The sequence below is a fragment of the Pituophis catenifer genome, unplaced genomic scaffold (genome assembly GCF_029215685.1).
Source record: "Pituophis catenifer annectens isolate HBS135680 unplaced genomic scaffold, rPitCat1.0.hap2 SCAF_2, whole genome shotgun sequence".
Lineage (NCBI taxonomy): Eukaryota > Metazoa > Chordata > Lepidosauria > Squamata > Colubridae > Pituophis > Pituophis catenifer.
In genome coordinates this window covers 114,945,440-114,962,745 of record NW_027256882.1, presented here as the reverse complement: position 1 = coordinate 114,962,745, position 17,306 = coordinate 114,945,440, and the positions used below count along the sequence as shown (strand labels likewise).

General features: G+C 32.2%; 1 protein-coding gene across 1 annotated transcript in view; it reads right to left on the bottom strand.

The window, feature by feature from the left end:
* Positions 1-17,306, bottom strand: part of SLIT3 (slit guidance ligand 3) — a 502,670-nt gene that overhangs the window by 155,921 nt on the left and 329,443 nt on the right. The window contains exons 9-12 of the mRNA XM_070934106.1: positions 17,051-17,192; positions 9,793-9,864; positions 6,492-6,563; positions 556-627 (exon numbers count right to left, since the gene is read on the bottom strand). Of these exons, the coding sequence (XP_070790207.1) occupies positions 556-627; positions 6,492-6,563; positions 9,793-9,864; positions 17,051-17,192 (358 nt within the window). The remainder of the gene's footprint in view (positions 1-555; positions 628-6,491; positions 6,564-9,792; positions 9,865-17,050; positions 17,193-17,306) is intronic.

Genomic DNA, 17,306 nt, shown 5'->3' with positions numbered 1-17,306 from the left:
AATGTCTCAATTAGCAACAGAAATTTTGGGCTCAATTGTGGTCGTAAGTTGAGCACTACCTGTATACAATTTCAGAGAGTTGTTCCTCATATCTTGAATAAAACAAAAACTGCAAATATGACTATAGAAAATTCTCAGGTATCTGAAATGATAATTATATATAATTCCATTGCAAAAATTAAAGTATTACAAAGGATCAACCATATATGCTTCATACCTTTCAAAGCACTTTGAATGTATTGTTTATCAAAAAATAATCAGTTCAAGACCAGTATCTTTTAATAACTTTCTGAAGATCTGATGATTTAATAAGGTTCTCTAAAATTATTTCAAACTAGACATAATCCAGTAAGAAACTGATCTACATGTTACCAAATATCCATATTTCTTAAGTCTATGTTACCAAATCAATCATGACATTTCATATTTTGATGGATTCACACACCAGTCTTCTCAACCAACAATAAACACATTAGCACAATTTCAGTGAGCAAGGTCATTATTTAGCATTTGTATACCCTGTGTTGAAATAAAATAAACTAAGATAATACTCACAATAACTGCAAAGATACAAGCCCATCAAAAAGGCCCTTGGGAATCTCTGTGATCTTATTTCCATAAAGCACTCTGAAAAAAGAAAGAAAGGACAAAATAAACAGTATTCTCAAATCTAATGCTTACAAGAATTGTCTCTTTAGACACAAGCTCTCCTCTCCACCTAAAAGTAGTATACTTCAGCAATGTAAGCAATATTAAAATAAGACTTTCAAATAAATAAGACATTTAAAACAGCCTTCAGGGTTGAAAATATTTTTCAGAATGTACTGAGGTTTTTATGCTTCTTTTAACGTATTGCATGAAATTTTTTTTTAAAAAAAATTGATTTATATGCCGCCCTTCTCCGGAGACTCAGGGCGGCTTACAATGCGTTAAGCAATAGCCTTCATACTTTTGTATATTTATACAAAGTCAGCTTATTGCCCCCACAAACTGGGTCCTCATTTAACCTACCTTAGAAAGGATGGAAGGCTGAGTCAACCTTGAGCCTGGTAAGATTCGAACCTGCTGTAATTGCAGGCAGCTGTGTTAATAACAGGGTGCTTTAAACCACTGTACTACCAAGGCTTTACAGTGCTTTACAGCCCATTCTAAGCAAACTCATGATATACTGTATTTAAAAGTTTGAATGTGATACAATTCAAAAGGGTCAAAATTTGTTACAGAATTGTCATGAAATTTCCAGTGAATTGAAAATAATGCAATTCATTATTACAGGCTAATGGAATTGTGTGTTCCTCCGGATGACCATTTGGCTTATCAACTGGATTATGTGGGACTGTTGCAAACCTCATTGATGTATCCCATTTTACTTGTGTTCAACTGTCCATCAGAGGAAATTAGGTACAGATACAGATTAACAGAGTTGGAAGGGACCTTGTAGATCATGTAGTCCAACTCCCTAACCAAGCAGACCTTACACCATTTCGGACAGATGACAAGCCAGTCTCTTCTTGAAAGCTTCCAGTGATGAAGCTCCCATAACTTCTGAAGGCAAGCTGTTCCATTGGTTGATTGCTGTCAAGGTGAAGTTGTGTCAGTTCATAATATATTATAAAACTGAAGGAATGCTTGCAAAGCTAGAGTATCACTTACTGTTTGGGGTTATTCAAAAAAGGCACACCCTTAAAATCTAAAACCCAAAGGAATGCACACATACCACCTTCCCTAATTTGAATCAGCACTGGAAGGAACATCTTTTCATAATTGCACCATTTCAAAATAAGCAGCAGCATTATGTTTCTGTTTCATGAAGTGCCAATTCTTGGTCTGTTTATTCAGACATAATCCCAATAGCTTCAGTTGGGTTTAAAATTGCGCTAGTTTAGAGTAGTTCCACTTTTGCCAAAACAAATATTAGGATTAAAAATTCAACTAAAGCATGAACTCTTGAGAGACTTTCTTTTGACATTAAGATCCCAGGATGTATCTTGTTGAAATAACATTTCCTAGCCAAGAAAGAATTGCTTGTCTTCTTTTGCATGGCACATATTTACCAGTGCACAACTAATTGGCTGGCAAAGCTATGTACTCCCCAGAACATTTTAATGCATCCGAATCAGAGAACCATGATTAGTATTTGCTTGCTGCTCCATATATGTTGACATATTTTTGCATTGTACCAGTTAATAGAACCTAAAATTCATCAGTTTTCCCAGCTAACTTTATTTTCTTATTTGAAGGCATTTACATATACTTTATTTAAAAGTCATATTAGCATATCCTCAAACCATCTATTTAGGCTTTTAAAGACCCATAAATGTTATCCAAGGAAATGCAGACGACAGTAGTAAAAGTTTGACAGGCACATTCTGAAGCTAAGCAAAAGCCTTTAGGGGAATGTTGGATATTTGTAAAGTCCAAGAATAAATGTCATATTTATAGAATAGAATACATGAAACAAAATTCAGCCTAGTCATTCAAGGTAAAAATGATTACTGCAATAGGATATCATTACATTCATTCAACAGTATCTAATATTCCCTCATTCATTCAGTGATAACGTAAATGGGAAAGAAACAACAAATACTAACCATTTGAGCCAACCTATTCTAAGTTTTAAAAATTGGCCAAAAGAGAACTGTTCTATAGGATGAAACAATGTTTTACTTTTACACCAACAGGCTGAAATAAGGCAGAGTGGAAACTTGACCTGAGAGGCTGAGATAAAAGGGGTTTGCTGAGTGAAATTCCCACTAGCATCCAGTGTTTTGACCATTTACATTTTTAGGAATTGTATTTACACTTTTAGGAATTGTATTATCACTGCAGTTGGTAGGCTACAAGATCTGTCTTCAGTGATCACAGGATTATGCAAAACAAATTTAATCATAAAGGCATAAAGAAATACACAGTTAGATATTTTTATTTCAATATGGAATCTTGGAACTTAATGCCCTAGCTGCATCTATCTATCTGTGACTTCCTATAAGAGACTATAGAAAGTACCAATTTTCTTGCATGGTTAAACTAGCAATCTGCCATGTAAGGTAACTATCCTCCAGTCTATTCTATTTTGGCAGCGCTACCAATAAGCATTGTTGTTATATACTATTATAATAAAATTGACTAAGAGTTGAAAAACATATATGTCTTGTGGAGAAAAAGAAAGTGCATTTCTTCATAAATTTGGTTATGTAATTGTGACCATTCAAGGTACTGTATTAAATATCAAGTATGTTGAAAATAAAATAAAATTTTAAATGGCTAACCCCTAAAACTACACTTTGCAGAAAAAAACTCCGAAAATTTTAATAAGATATACACACACAAGAAAAAAAAATACTGAGTGAAAACACAAATTTAATTTTGAAAGCCGAGCTCACTAATATTTTATTTTACTCTTTCTATTGTCAGCTGAGTCCCTGAGAAGTTTAACAAAAAGCTTTGAGTTTTACCACGACTGAAACATAATTTAAAAGATTGCTTTCTTACTTAATCGGCAGTCTCTCTAGCTTTCAATTCCAAATGAAATCTCAGAATATAATATCATTAGGCAACTCTCCCATAGCGCTTTTTCATATTAGAAACTGTGGGCTGCCATGTGTAAAGAAAAAAAAAATCCAGCACCCGTTACTATTCTGCAATAACATAGGAATAAACACTATTAAAAATATTAAACAGAATATTTATTCATTCACTCCATTCCTTAAAATTAAGAAGGAAAAACAGAAGCTTATTTCATGGAGAAGAAAAGCTTTTGAAAAAGTGAACAGTACTAGACCCAGCCTAGTATTAATTCAGATATGCACATACAATCTGAGGGTTGAGTTTAGGAATAAATTGATCACATAATTTATTGTATCTATTTAACTAAAAATAGTTACGCTGCTCCAGAAGAGCTTAATATAGAGCCAAAGCAACATAACATGACTTATTGGATGTAATTCAGACATGCTACCAGGTGCTTTTATTTACTTCGGCATACAAGCAAGCCTCACTGCTAAATTGTAAAATTGTGCCTTAAACATTCAAAATGTAAAAATGAAAATGCTCTATTCATTAGAGAGGAACTATGAAAATGTAAATGAAAGAGAAAACATTCAGATGCAAATGTGGCAATCTCTAGCATACATAATAGGATTTCACAACATCAAGGTCCTTATGTTGGCTTTTCATAGACAGATGCATTGGCATAAATATTTAGGATTGGAGTGCCAACGAACTGAGTTCTAGGACTGTTGCCATATTATAATATTGTGTTTATTTACAAGAAAAGTTTTGTGGCATTTAAATTAAATGTTTTTTTCAAAATAATCATAGACTAAAGCATATAATCTACTTTTTGCTTTCACTGGAAAATATAGCAATAGTTCAATGTTTAGAAGCCATCTTCTAAACTTCCTCTTGTTACTTGGCCAACTACTGATAATAAGACAATTATATTGTGTTGTAAAAAAGAAAATTGTATTACTTACAATCATCATATTACACACTATCTTTCAATAGTGTATAATAATATAACACAAAACATAAGGATTTGTAACATAAAACAATAATTTTAAAGAAATCCTTAAAGAACGAGCAAAATAAAATAGCAAGGGTTCCAAGGCAGAGAGAGGAAATTTTCCATTCATTTCCAAAAGAGACATGAAAAGAATATAAACTAAAAAACAAAGAAGAAAACATTTTGACACCTGTTCTTTATTCCTTGCAAAGAGTAGAGTTCCATAGAAGATAGAAATTGAATAAGATCGTTTTGGATAGTCTTATGTAATGATGGCCTTAAAGCTTCTTAATTAATTCAAAACTAATTTTGAAAATATGCTTAGTACTAATTCAAGCTCAATAAATATATTTTCTAGGTTCAGTTTGTTCTTGATCTATGGCCCTTCTGGAAAGGGTGACTTGGTTACAATAATTCATGTACTGAATCAGAATCAGAATCAGAATCAAGCTGGAAGGGAACTTGGAAGTCTTCTAGTCTGGCCCCCTGATCAAGGAGACCTCTACCATTTCAGACAAGTGACTGTCTGTACATCAAGTTTGGATTTCTGCAATGCATTGCATGTGGGTTTCCCCCAGCAGTAGATAAAGGAGTTGTGGCTAGTGCAAAATGCTGCAGCTTTTTCTGAAGCAGGTAACCTTTTGCAAACAACTTGCAGTCTATTCTGAAGGAGCTGCTAATTTGTGATACGAGTCAAATTCAATGTACAAGGCTTAAACCTTAATATCTAAAAGAGTGCTTTCCTTTTAAATAAGACTGGCACCAGCTTAAGAATTTCCTGTTTACCTATTCAAACTGGTTCTGTATTAAATCTGAATTAATTTAATACTATCAAATCAATCAAGTCTTAGTTTTTAAACTTTTTATGATTTAAGTATTTTTTTATTTTAAGACTGCTTTAATTTGAATTATTTATTTTTTAATCAATATACTAAAACTCTTACCGTCATTAGCTTTAACTGGGCAAAACACTGCACCACAGGAGAAGAATTTTTTAAACCAAATGGTAATAATAGTCAAAATGTGGCCAATATCTGAGACCCATGATTCTCGTGGAATTGAAATTGAGCAAATTTTATAAAACAATTTTAATCATAAAATCATTATAAATAGTTTATGGCAGAATGCAACATGTCATAAAATATTTCTGTGCTTATTTTTGATTCTTCAATATGGCTATTTTCAAGACAATATACCCTAACTTTTCCAGCAAAGGCAGTAAATTATGGCTGAAGATATTGGGGTATCTGGTAAGGAAATATCTCTGAAGGAATGACCAATGGGGTGAGAGTTGTCTAGCTCCTTATCATACCTTAACTGTTTATGTATTCCCCTTTGCTTTATTTTTTAAAACTGAAAAGTAAATTAAACATAACAAACAAACAAATAACCAATAAGTAACTTGAATCTTCTCTGATATTTGCTTATGACCTTTTAAAACTATCTAATTATAATGCTATTTATTACGTGTAGATGAGCTAAAAACTGTTTTAAGATCCAATATTATCTGATTGTGGTTCCATCAAAGATTATTTATTGTTAGGGCATACTGCAGCCCAACTATCTTTTTGAGAAAGCAATAATACATAGAGTGGCTTTGATGAACTAAGCATATCATTATCAAATTAAATCTCAGTTTATTTTCCCCAAAACAAATGAGGATTTAAGTCCAATTCAGTAGACTGCTCTATGTTTGGTTGTCCCTAATAATATGATCTTCAATATTCAGAGAAATAAAAGTACAGATTGATGTTACTGTGGCCTAATAATTAACCTTCATACTGTGTTCATCTATAAAAGGAATTTAGATTTGCACAAACAATGGCACCTTCAGCTCAGATCAATTTCAATTAAAGAAAGGTTAGATCTTTCTACAAGGAGAAAATTACACAAGGAAAATGAAAGCATAACAGACCAATATTTAATCCACTTATTTTAAAGTTTTTTTTTTTAAAAAAACTCCCCTTCAAGGTTATTCTGTACTTACAGAGAGGTGAGTAATTTCAATCCATGAAAAGCGTCTGGTGCAATATCTGATATCTGATTCTTGCTGATATCACTGCAAGAAGAAATAAGAGAAGGCAAGACACAGATTTTTTTAAAAAAACTCCTACGCTTCTGAAAACTATGCTTAAAAAATTCTGGCACCCACTTTAGCTCTACTTAAATTGTTGTGTCTGATTCTTGATTATGTTGTTGACTGAAAAGATAATGAATTGTATAAGATAGTCTGGGCTCACTTCAATGAGGCAAAAATTCTTACTGCGGTGAAACATATTTTCCCCAAAAACGCTTTCTTTGCTTAAACTTTTGGTGAAGAAAAGAATCTGTTGAAACTTGGAACAGCCCTAGTAAATAGAAGTAATATAGTCACTTTCTGAAGATAGCACCACCTTACAAAAAGCCCATACAATTCAGCCAACTTTTTTGTGTCGTTCTGTATTATCATTTTATGAATAAGCAATATATTTTACTATATCAAAACATCTGAAGTCAAGCTGTATAGTTATTTATTAGCAGTAATAATATCTATGGCTATTCCAATCTGAATTTCAGTCTCACATTTTCCCTCCCTTTCTAACCTAATATTATTGTTGTGGTCTCCACTTGTATTATACTGTTGACTGAAGCCCCAGCATCTCTGATCAGTCTGAGCTTCTCCTTTGGGATTTAAATTATTGAACTTTCTTTCTGCTTTATATGAAAAAGTCTTACAAGAAAGTGTTACTGTGCTGAAAGCAAAGAAAGAAAGAAAGAAAGAAAGAAAGAAAGAAAGAAAGAAAGAAAGAAAGAGCGAGCACTGGCTGCCTCACATGGTTTAATTACTCAATGTGAAGTTAATAAGAACACTGAGCATCTCAAACTGATTCTCAGGGATAGCAGAATTTCTTTGATGCTGGCTATGTACAACAGTATATATTGAACTTATAATAAGCAAATTCATCCGTAATCAATTGGGATTCTCCAAGTTAAAGTATTACACATTGAAACTTTGGAAGTTTGGAGAAAAGGACAGTTCAAACTCAATGTTGTTTTCATTCAGTCTTAGCAAACCTGTGGTAACAGAGTTGCAAGATACTTTAAAAATAAATTTGCATACATATACCAAGAGAACATTTAATAAGATGTCCAGTGCCCAGGCTGGTCCAGATTTTGTTTTTTGGTTTTTTTAAGAGTATCTTCTATTCCTGAGGGCTGAGTATGAGATCAAAACCCTTGAGCCTATCTAGCCTACCATATTCTCTCTTGGAATCTTGGATCTTTTGAGATACATGGCTGTGGAAATGGTGAATAAATTTTTGCACAATGTAATGGAGACAGGGTATGTTCATTCTTGGACAATCCCTCACTGGATTCAGAAGATTATGCCAATTACTGCTCAGCTTTAAATGTGCCTTTTTGTGACAAGATGCATAATATAATAGATTTATAGAACTATACCTATTTTTGGAATGCGCTAATTATTTCTACTTTTTTCAATCTGGCTTCAGTTATGGAAATCGACTTTCATTACCATAATAGGTGACCTGCAGCAGAGAGGCACTTGAATCAAGATTCTGCTTGAATTGTGAGTAGCATTTATCTTCACCCACATGTTCCCTTTGAGTGTCAGTGACCTGAGAATTAGGGAATTCTGATGCAATGGATCTCTCCTAATTTTGGGGACAACTACTGTTTTATTCCCAGTACTATTTATATGAAACCACTGGGAAAGGTATATATACTTAGGCAGCAATGATGACACTCAGCTTGACGTAATATGCATGTTCTAAACCAATGTCTAGATACAGTAATGATGTATATGAGAGCAAATAAACCTAAACAAGATGGAGAGTTGGGAATTCAGGGGATAAGAATTGAGTTTGTTCTTAGTTGGGCTGCATTCCTTTAGGAAAAACAGTGACAGGGAGGAATGCCTATTACCAGCTTCATAAATAATGGCAGTTGTACTCTTTTCAATATTTAAATGCAGTCTACTTGGGCTACCCTTGTGTTTGATCTACACCAACTGGTGTAGAATGCAGAAGCCAGGTCACTGAGTGAAACACCTAACTGTACCCACATTACACCAGTTTTGATGCAATTACACACATGGATTTTTTCTTTGCCCTATTGCTCTTCATTCTTATATCCATATGATACCTACTGAAGATATTTTGCTTCATCCTGGATGTCCTGTTTAAAATGTATGGATTTAAATGTAGCCCTCTGCATTCTGCCACCATATTCATTGAGACTCATTTTCAAAGAAGTGACTGTAATATTGACTATATTTTCTTCATTTAAAAAATAAAGAATATCTCTACAATTTCTTGAATATTTTTCATGACCATCACCTATATATTTTAGTTCCGAAATCAAATTTAAGTAGACCTGTAATAGCACTTTTATGTTTTGCTTTTTTTACAAAACTCCCTTTTTACTATCAATGTAAATTTAGAATAATTATACTGAACTTGTCAAGTGTTTTCAACACTGACATTGGCATCAATATTAAAAAGATTACTACGTTGTTTTTTGAAAATTGAAGTTATTTCATGTCAAACTAAATAAGAATACTACTATTGCAAGCAAATTGCACTTAGATAATTTTTCTTTCCAAGAACAAGGAACTTAAGTAAATTTAAATAAATAAATAAATAAATAAATAAATAAATAAATAAATAAATAAATAAATAAATAAATCTTAAAACAGTTCATGGATAGTACAGAAAGGATAGAGTAGCTTATTTTAATGGTTTAATTGTCATGTAGTATTAGATACACTGCCTCCATAGCACTAAGAAGACACCCCCATTTTAATCCCTGCTGGGCTAAATTTATGAGCTTAAATACAAATACATTAAGTAGGTTTAATTTTTGCATGAGCAGTTTTCCTTTACTTTTTGTCACATCTGTTCTACTGTTTTATACTAGCTTGTCTCAAAGAGTGAACTTTTAGAAATACAAGTGACACTGCCAACAAACTCTACTTCCCCAACCTTGCTTCATGAGTTAGAAGAAACTTGGGATAAATTTAAATAAATGTGGGCATTAAGGGGAGAACAGGAGGAGAAATCAGCCCATTTTTAAATACTGTACCTAGGAAATCTGCTTTCTTCAGAAAGTAAAAACTAGAGGAATATGTCCAATTGTGTCAAATTCAAGAATTACACACACAATTTTGTATAAATATGGAATTCTGGATACCCTGGTGACAAAATTAGAACTTTCCCTACATGGCTGCCTCAAAGAATGGTAAAATATACTGAAAATATTAAGCATACCAAGACATTTAATTTACTTACATTCTTTTAAGTTTCTTGTATTGAGAGAAGGCTCCAGGAGGAATGGCCTTTATGGAATTCTGTTCTAAACGGCTGAAAATAAAATGAAAAGCATAAATGCCAAAATTGCAAAGGTACACGAACAATCCTTGGTATTTCATTTTTTTTATTTATATAACTTTTGCCAAGATAAAGCTTCTTTTGAAAATCATATTTAAGCACAACAAGCAAAAGCAAAAGAATCACAAAATATGGATTTAATATTATTAATAGCAGAATGAGAAACATTATAATAAGAAGCAGGAGTAGCATGTGTGGTCAATTGTTCCATATGCTTTCTATAAATGGAAATAGTGGCATAATAGATTTTCTCAGCAAAATCCAGGGAAATGTTGTGTCTTTCTAGAACAGATCTAAGATGAGAAATGAGTATATCAGAGGAACACAGGAAGCAAAGGTCCTGTTGAACAAAGATATTTTCACTTGTTCAGCATTACAGTTTAGATAGAAGGTCAAATAGAATATTAGATATTTAGCATATTGGACTATATGATCCCAAGGTCCTTTCAGGCCTTACATTCTATGATTCTAACATCATTATAAAATTGAAAAGGATAGTCTTTAATATATTCCATAATACTTTGTAAACAACTTTAAATTGTTTTTAGAACAGTGAATGCACTGTTGTACATTGAACTCTATTGTAGAGTTCTGAAAGATATCCTTGAAAAATATCTCACAGGCCTACAGTTCTGTGATTTTTTTTTGATATACCAAGAATCAGGGTGTTTTTTTTTTTTTTTTAATCTTTGGGAGTTTTATTTCTGAGACTTCAACAACTGTTCAGGTCAAATGACAAGAACAATTTCCTTCACTTGCTCTAATAAAATTGAAAATACTGCACAGAACACACAGCAGCTTGATAGATTCAGAGATATTCTGAACATGATATAAGAGCAAGTCCCTTTATATTCTGGCTTTATTATTGTCTTTTAAATAACTTTTGCTATCCAGACCAGACTTTCAACAAAGCAATAAAAATAGCAAGCAAGAAAAAAAAAGATGTACTAAAAGCCAACAAATGATCTTCTAGCAATAAAAATCACAATATATCCTGTACAACTCTATTTCAAGGTTCACCATTTTTTGTTATCTCTCTATGAATACTAGAACTCTACATCAAAACAATAAGGCAGCATTGTGTGTGTGCTTTGTGTGCATATGTATAAAGGCACAGAAACGAATTCTGTCTTAAAGCCAGGGTATTAATTGGTAGTAACAGAATTGCATGTAATTTACTGTATTGATAAATATATGTTATTAATATATGCATGTCATTTATATAGGAAAAATAATACAGATGGTTGACATAGAAGGTTACATTAGTCATATAGAAGAAAAAAAAAGTATGGATATATAAATAAATACATGTCTGGTAATCCCTGTTATAATGTATTTAAATATGAAATTATGTTCCTTTTGGTGAACTATTTCCCAGCAAACAGCTGGTGGTTTCAGATTTTAAATAACTTACTTAATTTCACTCATAAAACTACATGAACAGATAACTGCCATATCAGTGGATATGTAGCATGAGTGAATGCAAAAATGAGTTAATATAAAGAATAAAAATTCATCTCTGGAACAATCTCTGATATATGAGTTTGTTGACCAGAGATATGAAGTGTACTTTTAAAAATGATTCAGGAAATCATGTGTGATATCCAAGATACAGATAAATCACCAATGTCTATCAATAACTTTTTATATTTTAATAACCATATTTGTATAGAATATCATTGCTTGATAGAAGTGGTAGTTGATTTACAACAAATAATTTACATAATACTAGAATCAAGCTTTTTCTTCTAGCTCAATGTTTAAATATTCATTAAATAACAAATAACTTGGCTTCTTACCATACTGTTATTAACTGTAAACATATTTGTTAATTGATTAATACCGTGTTTCCCTGAAAATAAGACCCTGTGTTATATTTTTTTGAACTCTGAAATAAACACTTGGCCTTATTTTCAGGGAGGGCATGTGGAGCAAGATGGGGCTCCTTCTGCCATCTTATCTGATTTCCAGCTCTGCATGTAAATATTTTTGGGGAGGGCTTATTTTCAGGGGGAGGCTTATTTTAGTGCATGCGCTCAAAAGCCTGGTTGGGCTTATTATCAGGGGATATCTTATTTTCGGGGAAACAGGGTAGAAGGTGGTTGATCAGTCAATCTTTACTAAACTGTAAAACAAAATCAGTCTGTTGGTAGGTTGATGATGTAGAGGAACAGTAAAGCCTTTCCCTGAACAACTGAATGTGCTCAGTATCCATGAATGTTGATTGTAATAGAAAAGAAAATATCTAGACTGAGGTATAAAGAACAATTTTTCTGAGGACCTTTTAGCTTCTATTGCTCGGAGCATGACATGCCTGACTGGCTGACTAGAACTTTCAGCAGCATTTTCTTTTACGTTTTGCTTAAGACTTGAAAATAAGCATTGGATAAGTTCATACTTTATCATGCTACACTGTCTAAACTGAACAGTTATGCTTCATAATTACACTTTATGGCTTGGTATGGTGTGTGAGCCCACTTTTTTTTCACTGCAGGTTTCCCAAAATAATAAATTTAAGATTTTGTTAAAGCAGGAATCCTAAACATAGACTGTCTAGCAGTCTCACCCAAAAAGGGCATTAAGAAAGTAGTTAGTAACAGTAATATTCTAGAGCCCATGTATGGATTTGTTGAACAATGATTTTTGGAATTGGGTAAAGGGGTAAAGGCAGAAGTGAATAATGTGTCTAATCATATAGTAGGGATGAATAAAATAATTTGCTTGTAGTTGTTACAAGAAGGATCACAAGTTTTTTTTAAAAAATACTTTTTCAATTTCTTTCTTTCTTTGTTCTTTTCTTTTTATTTGCACTTTGTATTACCTTTTTAATATTGTTTTATTATTATTTCTGAACTTAGTTGGCCTTATTGTTTAGTGCTGAAAAAAATTTGCAAAGTTTTTCATTAAAAGTATTTTTTTAAAAATTGACTGAGTTTGTTATTTTTATACCAGAAAAATGTGCTGACAGTTATCATGAACGTCTTCCCTTGAAACCAGAGTTCCACTATATTTGCCCAAGAGTGTTAGGAATATGCCAGGTGAGAGGCCACAAAAAGAAGACAGAAGAAAAAAAAACATTTGCTGATGTATTTTTAAGAAATCTCTCACTTCTTGATGTGAGATGATGGATCTTGAAAGCAACAGACATGATGGAATCACTGGGAGCTTTCCATGGTGCTGCTTTGTTTTATGAGGTTAATGCAGAAGAATCAAGTTGCAACTTCTTTTGGGATGCTCAAAAGTTATATTACCTGTCTATGTGAATGTATTTATATGTGCACACATTCATGAAATAGAGGCACTTATACTAGGCATTTCGTAATATTTTCATAAACTAGGAAAAGTTACTAAGCACTAATAAGCAGCTAAATCTTTCATAGCATTTGAAAAGACACAGTTGACACCACAAAAACAATAATAAAACAAATCAGAGAACAGATTTTCCATTGTGGAAAAGAACAATCAAAACACATTTTTCTATGCAATCATCTTCAGTAGATAACTGCTAGTTAGGATAATATCACTTAACTGATACATTTTTTCTGGCAATAAGGCTAAAATACTGAGGCAGAAAATATGAAAGTATCAAACAAAAATACACATTATGCTACATTCTTGGCAATTAAATCAGAGATGCTAACCATTGGATATGAACAACTGATTCTGACAATCTTTTCTTATCAAACACTGCTTTTTCAAAGAAGACGTGTGACTAGTAGAATTCAAATTAACCAGAAAACAAATAATAACAAACATATCTTTTCATGAAGTTTAGTTCCTTCCATATATTTCTATAAGTTATAAGGAAGTTATCCTTTAGATATTAAAAAAATCAAAATACCAATAATCAATTATACCAAATGCAAACAATATAACATACGAAAGCAGCAATAGCTACATCTTTTTAAAAGTGCCCATTGAAGTAACTGGTTATAATACTAGGGATTTCTGTTTTGGGATGTTATTCCAGATGATAAGCATTGCAATCACTAAAGCTTTGTATCTGGTGTCCCAGTAGACAATCCACTTTATATAAATCAATATTGTGATAGTAACAAAAATCAGGGGAACCATTCTGTATCCAATTTAATGTGATTGTTTGATTGATTTCTTACTATAATAATCAATCATGTTATTTTTTAAAAGGACAAAATAGTTTGGAGTTGAAATGTCAACACCGTATTGTTTAATTTTACAAAAAATGTTTTTGATAAAGCCATCAAAATTTGTGTGTGAACATAGTGGTCCTAAGAACACCTGTACTTCTATGGTTGTTAACTGGAGGGAAAAAAATAAACAAGCAAAAAGAAGGAATAAATGAACAAATTTCTAAACACAGGAAATTAAATAAAATGAAGATTCTTCAGGGATCTCTGCTGCCGATAGTCTTTCTGAACTTATTATCTTTGAGAAAAGTAGTGCACAAGTTTGTGAATGATATTTAGGGTGGAAAAGCTTTAAAAACTCTAGAACAACCTCTTTAAACTGAGTAAAAGATTAATCAAATGGCCAATTCAGTTCAATTTAAGTAAGTGATAGATTTCTTGAAGCCTGCAAAAGAGAAAGAACATTCGAAGAAAAAAAACAGAAGCAGGATATAAACAGGTCCCCATAAATGGTTTACTTAATTGAAGGTCTACTGTATCTATTTTTTCATTTAATTAATCAGTTCATTTCATTTACCATTTAGTTCACTTATATTTCAAGTTCCAATCTTCTATATTTTTACTAGCCATCATAGCTTTGGTCAATTGAGTCTTCTGCAATGGCAAGTCAAGAAACTGAATTTAGGTCAAGTGCCTGGAAGTTTGTGATTTACTAATAAATTAAGCCCATTTCTATCATTGTTTTCTCTAATAAATCATTCTGAATTTAATCCTTAAAAATAAGCACTATAATTGTTTTTGGGTCAACCCTAAACATTCATTAAATCACTGATTTTATTCATCAGTAAGTGATTCACACATACTTATTTAACATTTTAAAATGTCATTTTGCAAAGTTTGAAAACTCATTATATAGCTGGTCACAAGAGAGATACGTGAACCAATACCTGCTTTAAACTCTACATGGAACTAAATCAAAGAAACTGAATTTGACATTTATTATTCCATGTTATTATAAAAGCATGCTGTGCAGTAGAGAATATAATCCAAAAAGTTAACTGTCTTAGGTTCCAGTGAAAACCTCACAAATCTGTATTACTTTTAAGATTAAAAAAAGTAATGAGAAGCACTGAAGTCCATATGTTTTAAGAAATGAAACACACACACACACAATATATATATTTATATATATATTTCAATTAATGCTAGTTATTTTGACAGATCCATCTTTCTATTTTGCCTTTCTCTCAGAAGGCAGGTTAATCTTGTTTGCAATTGCGTTTTACTTACCACTATAGAGAAGAACATGAAAACCAAGCTGAAGATCTAACCTAAATTCAGTGTTATATTCTTACATTTCCTAATCCATAAAAATAAAATTGGGTGAAAATACTAAAAATCTATGAATTTAAATACATTTTTAGTATTTTCACCCAAATTCATTTTCATGGATTAGGGAATATAAGAATGTAATATTGAATTTAGGTTAGATCTTCAGCTTGCTTTTCATATTTTTGATTTTCTCTATAGTAGTAACTATTTTCTATGTAAATTTATGCATTTTGCATGTAAATGCATGTAAATGCATTCTTAGTGTTAATTACTGTATATTTTGCTTTTTGTTTAATATCAATGCAGTTAATAAGCAAATAGCATAACTAGTTTCTGGATACCACACATTCACACAAATTTTTAACAGCTCTTTGAAACTGGCAAGTAATTAATAAACAGTATTAAAAATCACTCTGAATGTTTAAAATATAAATGCTAATCATTTAACTCAGCAATTGATGTGTTATTTGTATCTCAAAGCAACATTTTTGAATGGGAAAGGAGCAGATTGTTCTCTTATGAAATGACAGTTCTACCAACCAACTTTTGTCGCTTTTATATGATAAAGTTTGATGGCAAGAACGTCGAAAATAATGCATATTAGAAATTAAATGAAAATGAAAATGTTCTCTTATTCTACTCTAAAATTTCAGCAAAAAATCTTTTTAAAAAATCCTAAGTGATTGACTACAATACTTTGTAAACATTAAAGACAGATGATAGAAAAAATGATTTATTAAGCTGGTTGATTTATGAGGGTCTCTTTTTAAATTTATGTTGACTTTATGTAGCATTAATTAATTAATTTTATTTTATTTTATATCCAATTTATATACCGCCCTTCTCCCTGAGGACTCAGGGCGGTGTACAGCCAAATAAAAACATAAATTACAAACATTAAAATAGTATTAAAAGGATATATATAAATTTGGCCCCGTAATTTAAAAACAATAACAAACCAATTTAAAACATTTTAAAAAGTTAAGCCAGCCCGGCTTGCTGAAAAAAGAAGGTTTTAAGGGCACGGCGGAAGGCACCGAGGTCTTGGATTCTCCTTATCTCTGGGGGCAGTTGGTTCCAGAGTGTGGGTGCCCCACAGAGAAGGCTCTCCCTATTAAATATTAAAAGTAATATTTAAAATTAAGTATAACCTCTGGGAAATGGATACTGCCTCTACCATATAGCCTTCAAGAACATGGTGTACATGACATTTCTCTCTTGGGCTGAATTACACTATCAGAGAAAAGGAAACAAAGGAAGGAGTTCCTAACTAGTTTTGTAATGGTTAAGAACAATTTATGGAACTTTTTGCAACATGTTGCTGATTCACAAATAGCTTGCATAAAAACATAAGCACAAATCTAATAGAACATTATATGTTATCTCCCTCTAGCCACCACATCCTGAAAAATCTATGTAAATCTTGCTTAACTTTGTCCTGTATGGATGGATACATGTGGACATATCCCCAGTAAGGTCATGGTCTCCAGATACCTATAGTTTTTATTTCATAAGAAAGCTGATGACTTACTTGGGAAGTATTCTTGGGGATTATAGATGTTGCTGAAGACTGATGCTTTTTCTTTCTTTCTTGCCCACTTCACATTTTTATTTTGATTGTTTTAATGGAAGCAGGTCAAATTGGAAACTAGTAGTATTAGGGAGGGTAGGGTTGGACTACCCTGAACTTTACATTGGGGCACTAAAGTTGAGATACTTACATTTCCACAATATTTTCTGGTAGGTTGCCTGGAAGTTCAGTTAAACCCTTTCCCCGACAGTCCACAATATTGTTACTGCAAGTGCAAGCAGATGGGCAATTGACAGAATTGGCATTGCAGGACGGCGGTTCAGCATGTGAACCTGAAAAGGAAAAGATTTGAAATGTAGTGGGGATTTTTTTAACGTTAAAATTTATTAGCCTGAGTGGTGTTATTGGTAGTCTAACTAAAAGATTATCACCTTTAAATGTTATGA